Genomic DNA, 22,394 nt, shown 5'->3' with positions numbered 1-22,394 from the left:
TGGCAATAGTACTAAAAACTTGCACTCCAGAACTTGCTGCACCCCTGATCAAGATGTTCCAGTGTACAGTTACAATAGCTACCCACCAGTGAGGAAAATTGTGCAGACATGTCCTGTACTCAGAAGCAGGATAAATCCAAATGAGTCAATAACTGCTCTACAGGCTACGCTTGATCACCTGTTAAGTGATGGAAGGTGTCATCAGCATTGCTATCAAGCAGCAGCTGCTCAGCAATAACTTGCTCAATGATGCCCAGTTTGGGTTCTGCTAAGTCCAGTCAACTCCTGACCTCATTATGGCTTTGGATCAAACATGGAAGAAAACGCTGAAATCCAGAGGTGAGGTGAGAATGACAGCCCTTGACATCCAGGCTGCCTTCAATCAAGCCTGGCATCAAGGAACCTAGAAAACTGGAATCAATGAGAATCCAGGGGCAAAATCCCTGGTGGTTGGAGTCATACCTGGCACAAAGGCAAATGGTTGCAGCTGTTGGAGGTCAGTCATCTTAGCTCCAGGACATCTCTGTAGGAATTCCTCAGGATTGTGCCCTCGGCCCAATCATTTCAGCTGCTTCACCGATGACTTGCCCTCCATCATAAGGTCAGATGTTCACTGATGATTGCACAATGTTCAGCACCACTATGACTCCTCAGATAGTGAAGCAGTTCGTGTTCAAAAGCCACAAGATTTGGACATTATCCAGGCTTGGCCTGAAGAGAGGCAATATCTGGCAATGACCATTTCCAATAAGAGATAAATCTAACCACATACCCTCGATATTCAATGGCCATCAGTGAATTCCCCCACTATCAACAACCTGGGGATGGCCATTGACCAGAACCTCAACTGGGCTCACCATACAAGTACAATAGCTCCAACAGCAGGTCAGAGGTGTGCAATACTGCCGCAACTAACTCATCGCCCGACTCCCAAAGCCTGTCCATCATCTACAAGGCACAAGCCAGGAACGTGATAGAATACTCTTCACTTGCCTAGAAGGATACAGTGCCAACAACACTGAAGAAGCTTGACACCATCTGGGAAAGTGGCACGGGAGCTCAGTGGTTAGCACTGCTGCCTCACAGCGCCAGGAAACTGGGTTCGATTCCACCCTCGGGCGACGCCTGTGCGGAGTTTGCACATTCTTCCCATGTACGCGTGGTTTTCCTCCGGGTGCTTCTATTTCCTCCTGCAGTCCAAAGATGTGCAGGCTAAGTGGAGTGGTCATGCTAAATTGCCCATAGTGCTCAGTGATGTGAAGATTAGGTAGGTTATAGGGGAATGGGGTCTGGGTTGGATGCTCTGAGGGTTGGTGCGGATTTGTTGGGCTGAATGGCCTGTTTCCACTTTAGGGATTCTATGAAAAAGCAGTCTACTTTATTGGCACCATATCCACAAATATCCACTCTCTCCACCACCAACTCTCAGTAGCAGGAGTGTATACCAACTATCTACAAGCTGCAGTGCAGAAATTAGCCAAAGATCCATGGATAGCACCTTTCAAATCCTTGGCCATAACCAGGACAGGGGCAGCAGATATAGGGCTACACTACCACCATCTGCAAATTTTCCTCCAAGCCACACCCCATTTGACTTGGAAATATATTACTATTCCTACAGTGTCGCTGTGTCAAATTCCTGAGATTCCCTCCCCAGTGCAACTGTGAGTCTTTCTGCAGCACATGGTGCTTGAATCTGCAGTGATTCAAGCAGGCAACTCTAACTTCCCAAGGGCAACTAGGAACAGGAGCTAAATGCTGACAGCCATTCATGCTCACATCTCACGAGAGAATAAAATTAAACACCATCTATAGTTATAAGATAATAAAGTGTGAAGCTGGATGAACGCAGCAGGCCAAGCAGCATCTCAGGAGCGCAAAAGCTGACGTTTCGGGCCCAGACCCTTCATGCTCTCTGATGAAGGGCCTGGGCCCGAAACTTCAGCTTTTGTGCTCCTGAGATGCTGCTTGGCCTGCTGTGTTCATCCAGCTTCACACTTTATTATCTTGGATTCTCCAGCATCTGCAGTTCCCATTATCTCTGACACCATTTATAGTTATCACGGTTTTGAAAATTTCTATCAAATCTCCGCTCAACGACTTTCCCTTTAAGGACAACTGTTCCAACCTGGAACCATTTTTTTCATAAATAGCTTATCTCCAATGTATTCATGTCCTTTACCTAATCTGTGGCCCAGCAGGTTACACAATACTCCAGTTGGTTTCAATAGGTGTCTTGTACAAGTTCAGCATACCCACCCAACATACATATTTTATCCCCCTATTAATAAAGCCAAGGATATTATATATTTTCTTAACTGATCTCTCCACTTATCCTCCCAACTTAAGTATTGTACTCTTTATTTTATGTCGTCTGCCCATGTTCTTCCAAATTGAATTTGATTGTTCACTGTCTACATCCTTTTGCAGTTCTACACACACTTTGCAATGCTTCCAAGTTTTATCTTATCTGTGAGTTTTGAAATTGCTCCCTGCACAACAAGATCAATCTCATCAAAATACTCATCAGGAAAACCAAGGATCCCAATACAAATCCCGAGTAACTCTCTCAGAAATCCTTCTTCAGCCTGAAAATTATCCATTAACCACTGTTCTGTTTCCTGTCACTCAGCCAGCTTCATATTCATGTTACTACTGCCCCTTATATTCCATTAGTTCTAACTTTTCTCACTTATTTGTTGCGTGCAGGGTACAGAAACGCCTTTTGAAACTTCACGTTCACCACTTCAATCTTAATTGACCCTTTCTGCTAACCCTTCAAAAAAATTCCAGCAAATCAGTCCAAAACAATTTCCCCTTTAGAAATCCACACTGGTTCCTGCTAAACAACATAGCTTTTTTTTCATGCGACTACTAATTCTATGCTGAAGATGTTGTTTTGTAGAATTCTAACACCCACCACCAACAAAGTTAAACTGCCGGACTTATCCTTACAACTCTTTGTGAACAACAGCATAATGTGTGCACCTCCGCGCCCATGAAAGACTGAAAGGTGGTGGCCCATGCCTCTGTATTCTTCCTGGCACTCCCTTCAACATTCTTACATACAACTCACCTGGTCCAAATGCCTTGTCAACTTTAAGTATCGATAGCCCAACCAACATTTTGTCCCGATCAATTTTAAACCCTTCTAGTGACAGAGCTTCCTCCTCTGTCACCATGGCCTGGGCATCTTTTACCTCCTTGGTAAAATCAGATGCAAAGTATTCATTTAGTGTCTCTTGCTTCCATGTCTAAGTCCGCTTTTTTGGTGTCTAATCAGCCGTACACCTCATTTTACCAGTTAAGTGCTCATACAAGACTTTGGGATTCTCTTTATATTGGACACAAATATTTTCTCATAAGCTGTCTTTGCTTCTCTATATTAAGATAATAAAATGTGAGACTGGATGAACACAGCAGGCCAAGCAGCATCTCAGGAGCACAAAAGCTGACGTTTCGGGCCTAGACCCTTCATCAGAGCTTTTTCACCTCCTCTCTGAAACACTGCATTCTTCTTGGTTCTCAATTATATTTTTTACCTGCCACCTACTATGACACGCTTTTCCTTCTTTAGTTTAATTTCTATATCTGTTTTCATCCAGGAATTTATTTGGCCTCCCTTTCTCTTTTAGAAACATAGCCAAATCCTCTTTGAAGGCAGTCCATTGTCCAAGTTCAGTTTTTCCTATCATCCTTTTGTTCCATTCTATCTTCCCCAGCTCAGTTCTTTACCCTTTAAAGACAGCCCTCATCCAGTTAATTATTCTTATTTTGAATTGCCCATTTGCCTTTCCTATCATCGTTATAAACTTTATGGTCATTGTTATGTCATTTCGCAGCACATTTTCCTGTCTATCTTCATGTATCACCAAATGTATCACCATGGCTTTGATTCCCTCATCAAAGTAATGGATTTAAATTGTAATATATTAAAGGCCCAGCTCAGACCCCTGTGGGACCTCACTTGTCTAATTGTGCCTATCTGTAACAGGCATATTCATGTCAACTTCATTTTCTGCCTGCCAGCCAGCCAGCCAGCTAATCTTCTACCCATGGCAATATCTATTTTTCACAATGACCATTTACGTAGAAACTTTTCAATTGCCAAATGCAGCACATCAACAGGCTCCCTCTTATCTAGAGCATATGCTGCTCTCTCAAAGAATTATAATTAATTTGTCCCATTCACAAAACCCATTGCTACTCTTCTACATTACCTTGAATTGCCAAATTCCTAATTACAGCTTCCTTAATGAATGATTCCCATCAGAGACATCAAGCTAATGGACTCATAATTTTCTGTCTTGCTCCTTTGTTTGCTAGAGGGATTACATTTGCTCTTTTCCAGTCTAATGGAACCTTTCTAGAACGTAATGTATTTGGAAAGTCAACACCAATGCATTACTACTTCATTAGCTTCCTCTTTTAAGACCTTAGGATGAAGTCTATCACAACCTGAGGACTTATGTACCCACAACTTCAGTCAGCATTCCTTCCCTTATATTACTTTCTGTTGGCCTTCAAAATCACCCCCACGGAGCTGCAAAAATTCAGCAAATAGTTTTGTCACATATCCAATGAAAACAACTACAGAAGATCCTTTCTTACCTTGGCTATGATGTGACACAAGTGAGCACCTTCTTGTGTCAGGCTACTGAGGCTAAAGACAGCAGTCTCAATATTATATATACTGGTCGCCGAATCTAATTGCTTCACTAGGTCCTGCAAAACAAGAGAATATGCAAATAAGTATCACCTCTCTAATTAATGATGAAATATCAATATGCAACTTTAAGCTGTGTATAAATACCAAAAGTAGACAACATCGGTTCTGTTTAATTGCTGTGCTAATACCTAGAAAAGACCACGTTCAGCAAAATGATGTTTGTTGCCTGCAAGGAAACAAATACTTAGTAATATTACAAATGTTTTGCAAGTTGACTGCTTTCATGCTCATATTTTTGCAATATTGTTACACAATAATGTAACAAACGAGATCAAAATTCAAATTCATTAAAAGAAACAAGCAAATGCTTTATTTAATTCTGGAGCAATCTCATTAACAGCAGTAGACAGAGAGTAAGTGTGCATGAGAGAGAACACAGTACCAGACTTTCAACTTCTAAAATCAAATACCTATAAATTGACCTCAAAATTCATGACGAAAAGGTTTACAAATATGTAACAGAAGTATTTATAATGATCAGGAAATCATGAGAAGAATCTGAAATGAACTGAATTTAAATCATTTTTTATTGTAATCATTAGAATTGCTCTAAAAGGAAGTCAAGACTCTTTAATAGGGGAATAAACATAATGCTGTAGTTTGTTAATTAATACGTTGCATTATTCCAACGCCTGGGAGGGTTTGAACTAAACCTGCAGAGCATGAGAACTTTGAGAAAATATCAAAGAAGAATACAAAGTTGCACAAAACACCAACAGGGACAGTTAGGTTACAGTAGTGAATAGCAAATTAATAGGTGGAGTCAAAACAAGAAAATATTAAAACATTCTAAATCAGGATTAGAGACAAGGTATATTTCATAAAAATGAAAAAAAGGCCAAATAAATGACAGAGCTCTCTGCATGAAAAGGTGGAAAGAAATAAGATAGGGGAGAAAAAAGTATATTTTTAACAGGATTGGGTAGAAGTTCAGAACCAGGTTAAATGAAGAAGGTTCAGAAGGAGCAATGTAAAAGTAAGTAAAGCCAAAGAGTGACTATGAAAAGAAATTGGCAGCTAACATAAAAGGGAATTCCAAAGTCTTTTATCAGCACCTAAATAGTAAAAAGTTGTAAAAGGAGAAGGCACTGATTAAGGAGCAAAAAGGGGACTTACAAATGGAAACAGGGGTCATGAGGGAGTCATTAAATGAATAGTTTGCATGAGTCTTTACAAGGGAAACAGCTGCATATGGTGACAAAGGAAGCAGTTGCATACTGGTGACAAAAGAAGCAACTGTATATGGGGACAAAGAAGGAATTTTAGTCACTAGATGGGTTCTACATTAAAGTGGAAGTGGTTTTAGATGGGTTATCTGTACTTAAGACTGTCTGGTAATAAAGTTGGCAAAGCATTGGAACAGATAAGATGTACCCAAGGAAACCTAAGGAAGAGGAGAATTGAAATTGTGGAGGCACTGCTCATGATTTTTCAGTCTTCTTTAACTTCAAAGTGGTGCCAGAGAACTTAAGAATTGCAAATAGCATGCCTTCTTGAAGACTGGGTGCAAAATTAAACATCTGCAAGCCAGTCAGTACAACTTTAGTGGTGGGGACAATCCCAGAAACCACAATTCAGGATAGACTGAATAATCACATGGACAAATTAAGGAGAGCCAGAATGGATTTATTCAATGAAATGGTTGACAAGCATAATGTTGTTGGTGTGGTATACTTAGACTTCTAACAGATGTCTGATCTAGTGCCACACAACAGACTTGTGAACAAAGTTAAACAGGTTGAACAAAAGGGACAGCAGCATCTTGAATGCATAACTATTTGACTGATAGTAAACAGTAAAAATGTTAATGGTTTCTTTTGGGTTAGAGGAAGATTTGTAGTGAAGTTGTCTCAGAGTCAGAATTGAAACCCTTGCTTTCTAGACCATATCATGTAGGAGCAAATGTAGAGCATACAACCCTCAAATCTGCCATGGCATTCAATGAGATCATGACTGCTTTATTAATACTCAATACTTTCCTGCCTTATCCCCAGAACTTTTGATTCGCTTACAGATTAAACATGTCTATCTTAGCAAAGAATATGCTTAAATGACCTTGCCTTGACAGCCCTCTGTGGTAAAGAATACCACCAATTCACTATTCCCTGAAAGAAGAAATTCCTCTTCACCCATCTTAAATGGGTGACCTCTTATTGTGAGCTTAAGCTCTCTGGTTCTAGACTCTCCCACAAATGGGAATAACCTCATCTCTTATCCTGTCAAAACTCCAAAGAATTTGATGCGCTTCAATAAGTTTGCTCTCATTCTTCTAAAACCAAAATAGCCCAACCCATTCATCTTCTTACAAGAAAAGTTCTTTGATTCTTAGACGACTAGAGTGCAATTAAATTACCATAAAGGGGATGTTGCTTCAACTTGCACAGTATTGTCTCAGTTCTTTCTAACACAGCAAGCATGTCAAATGGTTTTAAAATTCAATTTTTTTTCACTCTGATATGCATATCAGAACAATTTTAAAACTGACCATTAAAATTTCCCCAGCGATGAAAAACAAACTCATACGTTTAATTTAAGAGAATGCAACATCTTCCAGTCACAAAGACTGTGCAATTGTTTTAATTACAAAGTGTCTGGCTCCAGAGACAATCCTTCTGGGAGACTGGCTGCAATCCCAAATATGGCCACTGCTCCCATTGATGATGTGGGATCTGCAGAGCTACTGGCATATTTTTCGCCAGCAGTTCCTGAAGATGGGAGTCTAGCCCTACACAGGTGGAAAATGCAGCTCAGAGCTTCCCGCTGAGAATTTTATGTTGTGCAGACCAATTTAGCAATAGATGGCTACAAGAAAGTTGTTGAAGATTTCCTTATCAGTTCTCAAATCCATTAGAGTGAACAGACTACCAGAGGTTATGAGATTGAAGAAGTTTCCAAAATCTTGGATCGGAGAATCAATGTAGAGGGATTGATAACAAAGGAGTTTCACAAGCATGCCCTAACATTTAATAGTGGCACCATAATTATGATTAGCAAAATAGTCAACACCTCCCTTTGAGAGATATTTGTCAGTTTACACTTTTGAGACGGGCATGTATCTCAGGATAAGATGTAGTGAGGTTTTACAGGAAGACAGATGAGTATGTTTATTTATTATACAACTCAAAAATTACATTACACTAAAAAATCACATGAAAACTTGGATGTGTTGCTGAGCCATCTATCTGATTATCCTATGAAACACTTGCCTTTAACAACAACCTAGCTGCATTATATGAAGAATTAATGCATTCTGACTGGCTGCTAAAAGACTGTAAATCAAAGTGGCAGAATATGTGCATGTCACATTGAAGTTAAGGCATTGATATATTTGTATTATGCCTGATAAATTGATTACTCAAATGTCAGAAACAAAAAGGCTTTATCTATTGAATTTGGTCTTTCAAGTTGACTAAAACCTTTTGGCCTCAGCTCAGGTATCAATTATATATTAGATATAACAAAAACCTGTATGAGAAATAGTTAGAACATTTGTTTAATATTTCGTGCAGATTTTTCACGTAGAATAAAGAAGTAAATAACAGGTAAAATGTATTTCTAAGCACATTGCACATTCACTGAATGATTCCCACATGGGCAAATTATCAATAAAATTCCACTTTTTAAAAAGCTTTTCCTTTAACTCAAATCCCAACCAACACAGATTAAACATATGAACATATAACTTAGTAGCAGCGTGTAGGCTATTTCTCCCTTCCAGCCTAATCCACCATTCAATGTGATCATGGCTGAAGTGATTATGTCTATATCTCAACTTTGTTGTTTGCGCTCCATTATCTTCAACTTTCTTGTCTATCAAAAATCTGTCTCTCTCATTTTTGAAAAACTTCAATGACCCCGCCCCCAATACCTTCTGGGGAAGAGAATTCCACACACTAACAGCCTTTTGAGAGAAAAAAATGCCTCAGTTTTAAAAGGGACCCCACTTATTTATAAACTCTGTCTCCCAATTTTAATCTCCGTAAAAGGAGATAAAAATCCACCCTATCTCGTTCCCTCAAAATTTCATGTTTGAAATAAGATCTTCTTTCATTCCTCTAAGCTCCAATGGGTAGATAACGAACCTGTTCAAACATTTCTTCGTAAGATAAGCCCTTCACCTCATGAATGGGTTGTATGAACCTTCTCTGAACTGCTTCTAAAACAAAACATTCAAAATGCATACACGGTTTCAGAGATGATCTCACCAATGCCATGTACAGCTCAATATGTCTTCCTGCTCTTACATTCCATTCCCTTCATGAAAAAAATGACAACATTTCATTTGCTTCCTAATGATTTTCTGTATACAACCATGACACCCAGATGCCTCTGTATGACTGAGTTTGGAAATATCTCTTTATTTAAATAATACATTGTTTTTCCACTTTCCAGCCAAAATGAACAAGTTCATATTTAGTCACATTATACTTCATCAGCCAAATTTTTCCCACTTACTTAACCAATCAATAGGCAACTGTGACCTCAAACAAAAAAACGTAAATTTCACTTTAAATTTCACTGATTAAACTGGAACAAAGATACATCGTGATGTGGTTCCTTGGGTTAAATACCACCCCAAGTACGACACAGATCCCTGCTCGACACCTCACATCACATAATCAGCAGGGAATTACTTTTAATACATTAAAACCTTCAAGTGGGTAACACTACAGGAAATGAAAGCCAAAATCATTTCCAGAGGGCATCTGAAAAGGCAGCAACATTGCAAGTCACACATCACCTTCCATTCACTTGCTGTCATTGAATAACACATTTCATTTGAACTAGCAGAAGGGAATCAGCTTCTTTTGACAAGCTCTGTAGTCTGATCCACAAAAAAATAGTTTAATGGATTCTTACCTATACCTGTAAGGGCAAAATAAACTATTTTCCCTGCACCCTAATCAAAAAAACAATCAATTCAACACTTAGCTCACAGCTTTCCTTTTATAACGCACATAGTCTACCAAGATAGGCATGGCTATGATTTTCTGATAGGTAATGCAGATGTGAGGCTTCTCTTTGTAGGCATATAATTGCAGAATAACCCCCAAAGATGTTCCAAACTGCTAGAAAAATATTGGCGATTTTAACCTTCCATAGGAAGTTGAAAACTTAAGTCAACTTAAGGAATCAAAATCAAATTTAAGGAAAAGGCATATAGCTGCACACAGATGAGTGACAGATCAGATGATTGGCCAGAATATAAAGAACAGCAGACAATGGCTAAAAGATTAATCGGGAAGGAAAATATTAGAGTATGAGAGGAAGCCACATAAAAAAGTAGAAGTGGATAGTAGGAGTTTCTTTAGGTATTTACAACAAAAAAGTGGTTGTTGGTCCTCTTTGTAGCGAGAATGGAGTTAAAAATAGACAATAAAAAAGGCAGATGAATGAACGTGTATTTTGCTTCTTTCTTCACTGTCAAGGATACAAAAAGGTGGTGAATGAGAGGGAGGAACCAAGTGAAATTATAATCACTGGAGAAATAGCACTAAAGCAAATGGATGGAGCTATGGGCTGACAGGTTTCCAGGTCGAGACAGATCATCCCATGCTCCTAAAGGTGGTAGCTAATGAGATAACAGATGTTTTGTGGTTAATTTTCCAAACTTCTCTAGGTTGAGGAACGATTCCATCAGATTGTTACAGAGTAAATGTAACCCTTCTAATCAAGAAAGGAATGAAGCAGAAAGCAGAAAAGAGAAAACTGTAGCCTGATGTCTGTCACTGAGAAGATGTTAGAAACGATCATTAAAGAGGTTATAGGTGAGCACTTAGAAAAAGTCAAGGTAACCGGAAGATGTAGTTGGAATTGCTGATGCTGAAGTTTAAGATAATAAGGTGTGGAACTGAATGAACACGTCAGACCAGGCAGCATCAGAGAAGCAGGAAAGTTGACATATCGTGTCCAGACCCTTCTTCAGAAAATGAAGAAGGGTCCAGCCCAGAAATGTCAGTTTCTCAGTTCCTCTGATGCTGCTGTGTTCATCCAACTCAACACCTAAGGTAATCAGTAAGTGTCTGCATGGACTTGTGAAAGGGAAATTATGTTTAACCCAACCATTAAATTTATTTCAAGGAGTAACATGTGTTATGGATAAAGAGAACCTGTAGACATACTGTACTTGGACTTCCAGAAGGCATCAAAGTTTATTGCAGAAAGTATAAGATCACGATAACATCTTGATCAAGTTAGCTTGGACAGACAATTATGTGATGTGAGGTGTCGAGCAGGGATCTGCGTAAGGCCCCAACGTTCTACATTTAACATCAATAACTTAGTTGAGGGAGAAATAGGTGAGGTGGCTAAACCTGTAGCTGGTACGTAGATAGGTAAGAAAGTTTATTGCGAAGATGTAACAAATTTGCAGGCAGATTTATTTCTGGAAATTGGAATATAATCTGGAAAAATATGAAGTTTTCACTTAGGCAAAAAAGCTGTAAAAGCTGTTCTAGTCTCTGTGTCAGAACCACATAAAATGTTATCCTTTATTATGAGATGCATAAGAAAGGATGTTATGCTTGAGTTATACAGGGCATCTTTTTATATTCATTATCTCCCCTTAAATTGGAGGGACTACATGCCAAAGAGACAAAAAGTTGAAGCTTGCATGCTTGCAGAACTAGGATGCGAAAAACACCATTATATGCAGAATGAGAAGACAGAGAGACAGAGCTGGGCTATCATTAACATGCAGATACAACAAAAACAGTTAACTTTATGAAAAAGTACAAATATCTTATGCCTGCATAAAGCTGGGTCCCAATATTTATATATGCAGCATTTAGTACAAGTTTTAAAATGATATTTTTTCAGGAAAAACGGTCGTGGAGACATTCAATTGCTGCTGTGTTCCCGTGGAAACACTCTGACCAATCAGAATTTACCTGTCTGTTCTGTAAATTAAGATTGGCACTTAACAACTTTTGCTGCAGCTCCAAGCTATTGATGACTCAATCAATCAGCATGCTGTTCACATCCTGATTAAAATGGTGTTCTTTTTCCAAGTCTGGTTCTTGTGTCTTGGATCTGACGAGTCCAAGACACAAAGCTTCAACGGTTTGTCTGCTTTTTGCAATGTTTATGTTTTGAAGAATAGGGGTAATCTGATTCAAGTGTATAAGACATTGACAAAGTCGATGTGGAAAGAATGTTTCTTGTATGTCGTTCAGACTGGGTAGAATCTTTCAAAATTAGGGTTTTTCTTTTTAGGATAGAGACAAGGAAAGATTTTTATTCTCTCTGACAACTTTGGTACTCTGCCTCATAAGGCAATGTAACAGGGTTATTAATTTTTTTAATGGTGTCTCTCGATGTATTCTTGCTAGGAAAGCGGATCAAAGGCGATTGGTGTTAGGCAGGTATGTGCAATTCCAAAATCAGATCAGAACATGAACCATGGTTTTATTATATGGTGCATCAGGCTCAAGCAGCATAAAAACGCTTACTTTTACTTCTAATTCACATGATCTCTCATCCAGCAGCTTATGAGCTCATAATGGAGTATGGGTACAAATATTGTAATGCTAGAAATTTGAGACAAAAAATGGAAAATACAAATCATGCACTCTCCAAGACAACTAAGGACAACCAAATTTAGAAAGGAATACATAGAGCCTTATGTATACATGAATAGACAAATGTAATATGACAGAGTCCAAACTTGTCATTCTCTACAGAGCATGATAAAATGTGAGGCTGGATGAACACAGCAGGCCAAGCAGCATCTCAGGAGCACAAAAGCTGACGTTTCGGGCCTAGACCCTTCATCAGAGAGGGGGATGGGGGGAGGGAACTGGAATAAATAGGGAGAGAGGGGGAGGCGGACCGAAGATGGAGAGTAAAGAAGATAGGTGGAGAGGGTGTAGGTGGGGAGGTAGGGAGGGGATAGGTCAGTCCAGGGAAGACGGACAGGTCAAGGAGGTGGGATGAGGTTAGTAGGTAGCTGGGGGTGCGGCTGGGGGTGGGAGGAAGGGATGGGTGAGAGGAAGAACCGGTTAGGGAGGCAGAGACAGGTTGGACTGGTTTTGGGATGCAGTGGGTGGGGGGGAAGAGCTGGGCTGGTTGTGTGGTGCAGTGGGGGGAGGGGATGAACTGGGCTGGTTTAGGGATGCAGTGGGGGAAGGGGAGATTTTGAAACTGGTGAAGTCCACATTGATACCATATGGCTGCAGGGTTCCCAGGCGGAATATGAGTTGCTGTTCCTGCAACCTTCGGGTGGCATCATTGTGGCAGTGCAGGAGGCCCATGATGGACATGTCATCAAGAGAATGGGAGGGGGAGTGGAAATGGTTTGCGACTGGGAGGTGCAGTTGTTTGTTGCGAACTGAGCGGAGGTGTTCTGCAAAGCGGTCCCCAAGCCTCCGCTTGGTTTTAAACCAAGCGGAGGCTTGGGGACCGCTTTGCAGAAAAACCAAGCGGAGGCTTGGGGACCGCTTTGCAGAAAAACCAAGCGGAGGCTTGGGGACCGCTTTGCAGAAAAACCAAGCGGAGGCTTGGGGACCGCTTTGCAGAACACCTCCGCTCAGTTCGCAACAAACAACTGCACCTCCCAGTCGCAAACCATTTCCACTCCCCCTCCCATTCTCTTGATGACATGTCCATCATGGGCCTCCTGCACTGCCACAATGATGCCACCCGAAGGTTGCAGGAACAGCAACTCATATTCCGCCTGGGAACCCTGCAGCCATATGGTATCAATGTGGACTTCACCAGTTTCAAAATCTCCCCTTCCCCCACTGCATCCCTAAACCAGCCCAGTTCATCCCCTCCCCCCACTGCACCACACAACCAGCCCAGCTCTTCCCCCCCACCCACTGCATCCCAAAACCAGTCCAACCTGTCTCTGCCTCCCTAACCGGTTCTTCCTCTCACCCATCCCTTCCTCCCACCCCCAGCCGCACCCCCAGCTACCTACTAACCTCATCCCACCTCCTTGACCTGTCCGTCTTCCCTGGACTGACCTATCCCCTCCCTACCTCCCCACCTACACCCTCTCCACCTATCTTCTTTACTCTCCATCTTCGGTCCGCCTCCCCCTCTCTCCCTATTTATTCCAGTTCCCTCCCCCCATCCCCCTCTCTGATGAAGGGTCTAGGCCCGAAACGTCAGCTTTTGTGCTCCTGAGATGCTGCTTGGCCTGCTGTGTTCATCCAGCCTCACATTTTATCATCTTGGAATCTCCAGCATCTGCAGTTCCCATTATCTCTCATTCTCTACAGAGCAGACAGGTCTGTCCTGCTGCTGAATGTTTTAGCCTGTTCCTGACACTGAGCATCAAATCCCATGCCTTCTCCTACTCCATAACACAAAATCAGACTAGTCTGCAATGAATACAGTGTTGAACTGAATCTGTGACGGTTTGTCTCTAAGTACATATAATAGCTGGGAACAACTGTTTGACAATTCTTCCTCTCCCGAAGTCCCAACATATAGTTCAATAAATGCAAGAAATAAAAGCCAGAAAACAAATTTATGTTCTAATGGGGAAGCTACTCCAAGAGAAAACATTACAAGCAACTCTTAGAGCTATCTAACTAATCTTCGTTGAATGTTGTTTATCACTCTACATTTTGTAAATCTCTTGCTCTGAGGCTTTTTTATCACTTGATACCACCTTTAACCATTCAAAACCAAGAAATCATAAAGTGGCTTGTAAAGCTAAGCATGTTTTTTGCCTAAGCACTAAAGAAAGGATGTAGTAATTATTGCAATGGGTACATTGAAACAAGGAGGAAAAATCAACTGGATGTAAAGCTAAGAACAACTATGAAAGGGGATTATAATTCTTGACAACTCCAATACAGCTAAACACTACCACAAACTAAATAATTTTTAAATAATTCACTATTCACTGAAGCTTGTGATTCACATCCCAACACTCGGGAATACACATAATAAGACAGACTTCAAGTTATGTCTACAATATATTAGCTTTCTGAGAGGTAAATGAATTCTTATTTCTGAAGAGATTAAGTTGCTGCAGGTGTCAAAAGTTCAATAATTCCTACGGTTGAAAGTAGACCTGCAAACGAAAGGAAGAAAACTTTCAGTTAACTGAAGAAAAGGCATCATTTGTTTTTAACTTCTTAAATGCCTTCTGCTATTCATAGTTATTGGTAACTGAGGTTTTGTTATTTTCACTTTTATTTTCATCTCAACCAAAAGGCTAATAGATGGCAAAAACATAAAAATTGGATGCTAGTAATCTGAAGTAAAAGCAAAAATACTGAAATAGTTGGCTGGACAGGCAGCATCTATTGACAAAGGAAGAGAGTTAACAGACAGAATCCCCTTCTCTTGCCCACAATCAGCTTGGAGGCAGGAAGTGAGATGGTGGTATACATCAACCCCATCCTGCCATTATTTGAGGCCCTTAAATTGAGGCCAACCAGAGTCCATTTTAGAATCTCATCCCACCCTCACTGGGATTGATCCAGTTGTCAATGGACCTGTCACCATACCTGATTGAGGAATACCTCAGGACAGGAGGGTCCACTGAGAGCCGGATCCCTTGCCCTTCCTACTGACCACCTTTGCCCCTTCACAATTCAGGATTCTCATTGATACAAGATGAATCATCAACTCAGCTCATCATGGTTTAAGATCCATCTAGTGAATTTGCTACCACCATCCCCTTTCCTGCTACTAATGAGGGCAGCAGGGATGCAACTCATTGTGTGACCCAGTCAGATGCTGCTAATGGTAATAATGTAGGTCACAGAAACATAAATCCTAGATTGACAATAAATCTTAGTCTTGTGTGGTAGAGATAAATATTACCTGATTGACAGATGAGAAGTGGCTCTTGTCTTAAACAAGTTGTACTTTATTGCACAATAGCAACTTGCTATCAAAAACCAAAGCTATTCCTCTCCTCAGTCCATGTGACATCTTATCAATTGGTGCCAAATGCAATCATAGGCACTAACCTTCTCAGATCTTAACACAACACTCATTGTGTTGAAAGACTCACTGCTGGCTTCAACACTGCATGATTGGCTTGTCGTTCCTGAAATAAGGCAGCAGAGGTCTCTCTCTCCAGCTCTCCAAACATGCAGAATCCCCTATGGCAGATTAGCACTAACATTATAATCTACTTACTCTCATGCTCTATCTCTCAACAATATGGAGTTCAACCTTGGACCTGATGAAAATAGTCAGGTGCAACACCCACACTACTTTTCCCCAGGAACAGCATCCCTAGTGTTAAAATCACCAGCAATCTGGAGTGAAATGTTGTCTCCTCTATCAGTAGGCATCACAGAGGTCTATTTTTAATGTCTTTCTTTACTACCTCATAGGAATGAATCTATTCTCTAACTGAGTCATCTCCTCCAGAAGCTTCTATTATTTCATTGTTACTTTCCAGCTTATTTTTGAGAGAATTTAAACTTGGTCATTTAAACTTGCCAAAGTTAGTTCTGCTCCAGTCAAATACTTTTGCACTTGATTGTTCCTTGTCCTAGTTTGAAGTTAGTTTAAACCTCATGCTACAGTAAGGACTATTGCCTAAATATTCTCCCTTGGAAGCATACTCTACTTGTCCCACTTCATTTCCCTGAGAAATAAAGAGAGGGAGGAGGGGTAGAGATGATGAAAGGTAGGTGGGTTGGTGATAGGTGGATGCAGGTAGGGAGTAGTGGGGATTAGTCAGTGGGAAGGGTGGGCTAGCATGGATAGAAGATTAGCTGTCTGACAGAAAGCAGAGAGTGACGATAAAAGGGTCTTGAGGAAGTGGGGAGGCTGCAGAAGGATTTGGACAGGTTAGGAGAGTGGGCAAAGACATGGCAGATGGAGTACACGTGGGAAAGTGTGATGTCATGCATTTGGTAAGAAGAATAAAAGCATGGACTATTTTCTGAATGGGGAGAAATTTCATATGTCTGAAGTGCAAGGAGGCTTGGGAGTTCTAGTTCAGGATTCTCTCAAGGTAAACTTGCAGGTTGAGTCAGTAGTCACGAAGGCCAATGCAACTTTGGTGTTTATTTTGAGAGGACTTAAATATAAAAACAGGTATGTACTACTGAGGCTTTATAAGGCTCTGATCAGGCCACACTTGGAGTATTATGTGCAGTTTTGGGCCCCATATCTCAGGAAGGAGGTACTGACTCTGGAGCGGGTTCAGAGCAGGTTCACGAGAATGGTCCCAGGAATGAAAAGCTTAATATATGGAGGAAAGTTCAAGGACTCTGGGACTGTACTCATTGGAGTTTCGAAGGATGAAGGGGAATCTAATTGAAACTTACAGAATACCAAATGGCCTGGACAGAGTGGATGTTGGGAAAGTGGGAAGGTGCAAGACTAGGACCTGAGGGCACAACCTTAGAGTAAAGGGAAGACCTTTTAGTCCGGAGATAAGGAGAAACTTCTTCAGCCAGACAGTGGTGAATCTATGGAATTCACTGCCACAGAAGGCTGTGGAGGCCAGGTCATGAGTACATCTAAGACTGAGATAGATAGGTTCTTGTTTATCAAGGGGATCAAGGGTTATGGGAAGAAAGAGGGAAAATGGGGTTGAGGAACTTATCAGCGATTATTGAATGGTGGAGCAGACTCAATGGGCCGAGTGGCCTAATTTCTGCTCCTATGTCTTATGGTCTTATGGATGGGGGGAATAACAATTTCTTCTTTCCCACCTATATGCCCCATCCTTCCCACTGACCAATCCCTACTACCCCCTACCTGCATCCACTCATCACCACATCTCTCCTCCCCCAACCCTACCCCTCCTCCTTCTCACCTTCTTGACCTGATGCAACCTGTCCATCTTCCTCACTACCTATCTGTCCCACCCTTCCCACTGACCAATCTGCAGTTCTCCCTACCTGCATCCACATATCACCATCCCAACTACATTCCCTCAGCCCCATCCCTCCTTCCCCTAGTTATTCCCTAGCTCCCTTCCCCCTCCACAGATCTGACGAAGGGTGCCAATTTGAAACATCGACTTTCCTGCTCCTCTGATGCTGCCTGACTTGCTGTGTTCCTAAGCTCTGACTCTGGCTCCAGTATCTGCAGTACTACCTCTACAGAAATAATGGCAATGGATTAGTAATCCAGAACACCAGGCTAATGGTTTGAGGACATATATTCAAATCCCCCCAAAGTCATATGGTGAGATTTGAATTCAAGTTTGGAAATCTGGAATAGAAAGCTAATCTGATGATGGCCACTTTTTAAAAAGAAAGCATTTGTTTCACTAATGTGCTTGAGGGGAAGAAATCTGACATCCTTACCTAATATGGCCATATGTGACTACGGACCCACAACAATGTAGTTGCATCTTACCTACCTTTTGGGCAAATAGGAATGGGCAATAGACGCAAGCCTAGCCAGCAACATGCATATCTAATGAACAAATAAAACCAAATTCAACTGTTTAATCCCACTGAACACATCCAATGGATTCTAGCAACACATTGGTTCAATGTGGGTCTGTGCTCAATAAGGACTTTCAAAAAAAAATCATTGTTAGGCTGGCTAATAGAGTCCAACAATCTTAATTTGTGGTATTGGAAGATTTTAGGCTTTGCTACACCTACATTTTCAGTAATAATTATATGTCAATACATTATTCATGCAGGACACTTTGAAATCTGCCCTTTCCATACGGTAAACAACTAAGGAAAAGAGAGGTACAAAGTTTCTGTAGGCAAACCTCTAAAGTAGCAAACACAAAGAAATTTGCATGCACTAATGATTTTAGGGCAGCAATTATAAATTTTCTTGGAAAGTATTGACACAGCACCATTTGCCGATTGAACGCTTGTGGAAAATTTCAAGCTGTCAAATCCATACTGACCCTCCGAAGTGTGTCCCACCCAGACTCACCCCTACCCTATAACCCAGTATTTCCCGTGGACAATCCATCTCACCTGCACATCTTTAGACTGGGTGGGACGAAACCAGAGAAAGCCAATGCAGACACGAGGAAAATGTGCAAACTCCACACATTCACTCACAGATGGAATTGAATCTGGTTCCCTGGTCCTGTGAGGCAGCAGTACTAACCATTGAGCCACCATACACCCATTGTGTCATGATCATGATCATGATCAAGTGTTACGATCTCTTCCAAAATGTGGAACCTCCATCCTTCACAGAGGTTTATTGTCATGACTGTATACAAATTATACGCAAATATCACTGTGGTACAAAGTTTGTAATTGCAGGAACATGACAGTCTTTTGGCTGCAACCATAGAAGAGGACAACCTGAACCCCTTCATTAAAACTGCTCAAAACGAGGCGGCACATTAGGTCTGTTAGCTAATCTCCACTGTAAAACTGGCCACTAGAGCAAGTTTCCAGAGATTGACCTATACCTGTAATCCCTCAGAGCAAGACCCAGTATCACTAATAGAGAAGGTTGGTGTGGGTAGTTTAGGTAATACCATTATTTGTTTTTGAACCAGGTGTTACACAAAGTATGGATAAAGAGAGAAGACATATGATTGTTAGCATGTTGGAGATTCCAGACACCATGAAGAAAATGATGTTTGGTAATGGTTCAAGGATTGATGTCTAACAAACTCAATCTGAACTATTTTCAGTCATGCAGTCACCAGGTGCCAGATGGGACAAACTGATTGAGGCCGATTATTATATGAAAACAAATTAACTCAGGTCTGAGAAAGGGACTTTTGACCTATTCTTTAATAAACTAACTCCAACATTACTAGTATAAGTTCATTACATTAAACATATTTTGTTGTTTTCAGCAATGGGAAGAAAATTGATTAAAAATAGCTTCTTCTAGGATATTCTCAGTAACATAAAGACGGGAGAAATTCCTGTTATAACATGTTCGGAGTCAGACAATACATTTTCTGACTATTAATGCTCATAAAACTTTACAAACAATAGAAAATAGTAAACCAACTGTAAAGGTACTCCTATAAAATGTTCACTTATAAATAACCCTACCTATATCACACAAAGTAACATTGGCCATGTCATTAGGCAGCAAATAGATGTGTATATATCATATTAGTTTTTTTTTTAAATGGAATTTACTCCTTAAGTTCTGGTGTTTAAAATAGCAATGATATAATGTACTATTGCTGTCATAATCCCCATTTTCTTTTTTATCTTGTTCATGTCAATGTATGAGTTTTAAAAAAGAAAGTTGTTGCATTTCTAAAAGATTAGAGAAGCTTTGTTAATCACTGAATTAATTGTATTGAGGTGTGACATCTTTATTTTTAGTATAAAATGTACTTGTAATAGGATGTAGAATTCATCATAGCACCAGCTCCTGTTAATATTTAGATAGGTTTCCCTGTCTTGGGTATTGGTTAGCTCAGTTGGCTGGGTGGCTGGTTTGCAATGCAGAGTGATGCTAACAACATTTCTTTCACTGGATACATGGGTGACCCTTGAGTTAAACTCCCCATCAGTCACTTCTCTCGAATGAGAAAGCAGCCCTACAGTCTTCTGGGCTAATGGCAAATTTAGGTTCCTGTCTAGTGGTGGGATAGATCACATAGAGTCATAGAGTTGTACAGCACAGAAACAGACCCTACAGTCCAACTCGTCCGCACCGACCAGACATCCCCTATCCCATCTGCCATTGTTCGGCCCATATCCCTTTAAACACTTCCTATTCATATACTCATCCAGATCACCCTTTTAGATATTCTAATTGCATCCACCTCTACCATTTCTTCTGGAAACTTGTTCCACACACACAATAACCCTCTGTTTGAAAAAAGTTGCTCCTCAGGTCCTTTTAAAATCATGTTGATATTCAATATTGATCTCTTTATTATGTTTCAGGATTCCTATTCTTATTTAATATTACATAAATACAAATGGTTATTGAATCGGAAGAACATTTAAATTTATCCTATTACATAGTCAATTCACTCAACTAACATTAAACATTCAAAATGGAATACTCTCATGTCACAACGTCTTCAACAATTTCAAAGATAATACCATGTTATAATTGAACTTAGAAAGCTACTTTTCAAGAGCACCATAAGGTGGGAATGGGATCACTGTGCTCCCAATTTATGATTTTGAACTTAACACTCAATTCCTATAACTGATTCACCTATCATGATTAGTTTTGATCCTTCACAAGCGTCATCCAAACACCTTGCTGCTTCAAGTAAGAGGTTTGATAATGTATCTAGAACCCCTTTGCAAGTATGCACAAAGCACCTTAACCTCTCTGGTTGTAGTTACTCCATTAATATGAATTTTGATGCACAGAAGTCAAGAAATTTTGTGCCCGTCCCAAACAGTGTGCCACATTGAATTCAGGCTTTCCTGTATCCATCTGCAGTAAAAGGAGTCCCAGCCATTGATTACTGTTGGCCTGTCAAAGAGGGCACCAGGTGGATGTGCAATTGCAACTCCAGTCATCTGTCCATTGTCTGGCCAGAGTTTAAAATCAGGCTCTTTATATTTAAGTACATTTAGAATGTTTTGCTACAAAATTTTCAAAGTAACCAATGTGTTGCTGGAACAATAGTGGTTAAGGGTCGAGGAGTTATATTGACTAGCTGCTGGTTCAGCCATCAATCCTCTCCATCAGCAGCCTTATTTCTGTTATTTTATTTTGCCCTTTCATTTATTTTATTGAGGTGTGGTTGTCCCTAATCATCATTCATCAAAGTCGACTAGGTACTATCTTGTCTCACATCAAATTGTTAATTGGCTCGCTAAGAAATAGACTGAGACTAGTGGTTGCTGACTCACTCCTTAACGCTGACCAACAATTTACCTGGTATATGTATTCTATGTAATGCAAAAAGACAATAAGAACAGTGAAATCAAGAAAAAAAAACTATGTCAAGCTTAAAGGTGAGGATAGCAGGCTCAAGTCATAATTGATCACATCCTAAGAGCAATAGACTAATAATATGCTCATGAAGAATCAATGAAACTCCTACAAATACAACATAATGCCATCTCAATTTTACAAAATAAATGTTTGCTCCTGAATTAAAGTAGTGTTTTTGAATGGTCTATTATTGTGGTCATTGAATTTACTGAGGAAGTGTGAAGCAGATTTCCTTCAATGTGTAAGTTCCACAGAAGAGGAACAAAATTTACTGATTTTTCACAAAACAACTAAGTTTGGTGTTTCTTTATTCTTCTCCAAGTACATCAGTTGAGTGCTAAGAGGATAGTCTGGAGATGAAATGTCTTCCTTCCCTGCCCTTACTTTGATTGTTTTCTGGTCTCATTACAAAGCATTGATCTGCTTCCGTGATTTGGATGTGCTGACATTGATTCCTATGCCCTGTATCACTGCAGTGTGTTTGCTTCACCTATTTCTGTAAAAATTGACATCAGCTAAAGATCAGAAAGGAGCTTTCTGCATGATGGTTGTTTAAATGAGGAACAACCTGGAAAGCGAGTTCTCAGGTACATCAATGGCTTCCTATTAGCTCATATTTGATGAGTAAAACAGGTTGGGGTAGAATTTACACCGATGTAGATTCTGGATACCCATGCCGCTAAATCCTGTCAGCCACCCGATGCCCCTCCAGTGTTCAATCAGCAGCCTGTAGCACAATAAATGTACCACATAATATCAAAAGTCCCCATGGGCAACGGACAACTGCAATATTGAGTATTGTCAATGGCTTTGAAGGCCAGTTTGTGGTCCAAAACAAAAGGCAGGATGGGATTGGTATGCAGAGCAG

General features: G+C 40.4%; 1 protein-coding gene across 1 annotated transcript in view; it reads right to left on the bottom strand.

Annotated features, from left to right (window-relative positions):
* The window catches only part of LOC125459436 (protein inscuteable homolog), a 410,574-nt gene that overhangs the window by 149,780 nt on the left and 238,400 nt on the right, over positions 1–22,394 (bottom strand). The window contains exon 6 of the mRNA XM_059651868.1: positions 4,612–4,725. Within this exon, the coding sequence (XP_059507851.1) occupies positions 4,612–4,725 (114 nt within the window). The remainder of the gene's footprint in view (positions 1–4,611; positions 4,726–22,394) is intronic.

Source organism: Stegostoma tigrinum, chromosome 17, assembly GCF_030684315.1.
Source record: "Stegostoma tigrinum isolate sSteTig4 chromosome 17, sSteTig4.hap1, whole genome shotgun sequence".
Classification (NCBI taxonomy): Eukaryota; Metazoa; Chordata; class Chondrichthyes; order Orectolobiformes; family Stegostomatidae; genus Stegostoma; species Stegostoma tigrinum.
This window is presented reverse-complemented; position numbering and strand designations above follow the sequence as displayed.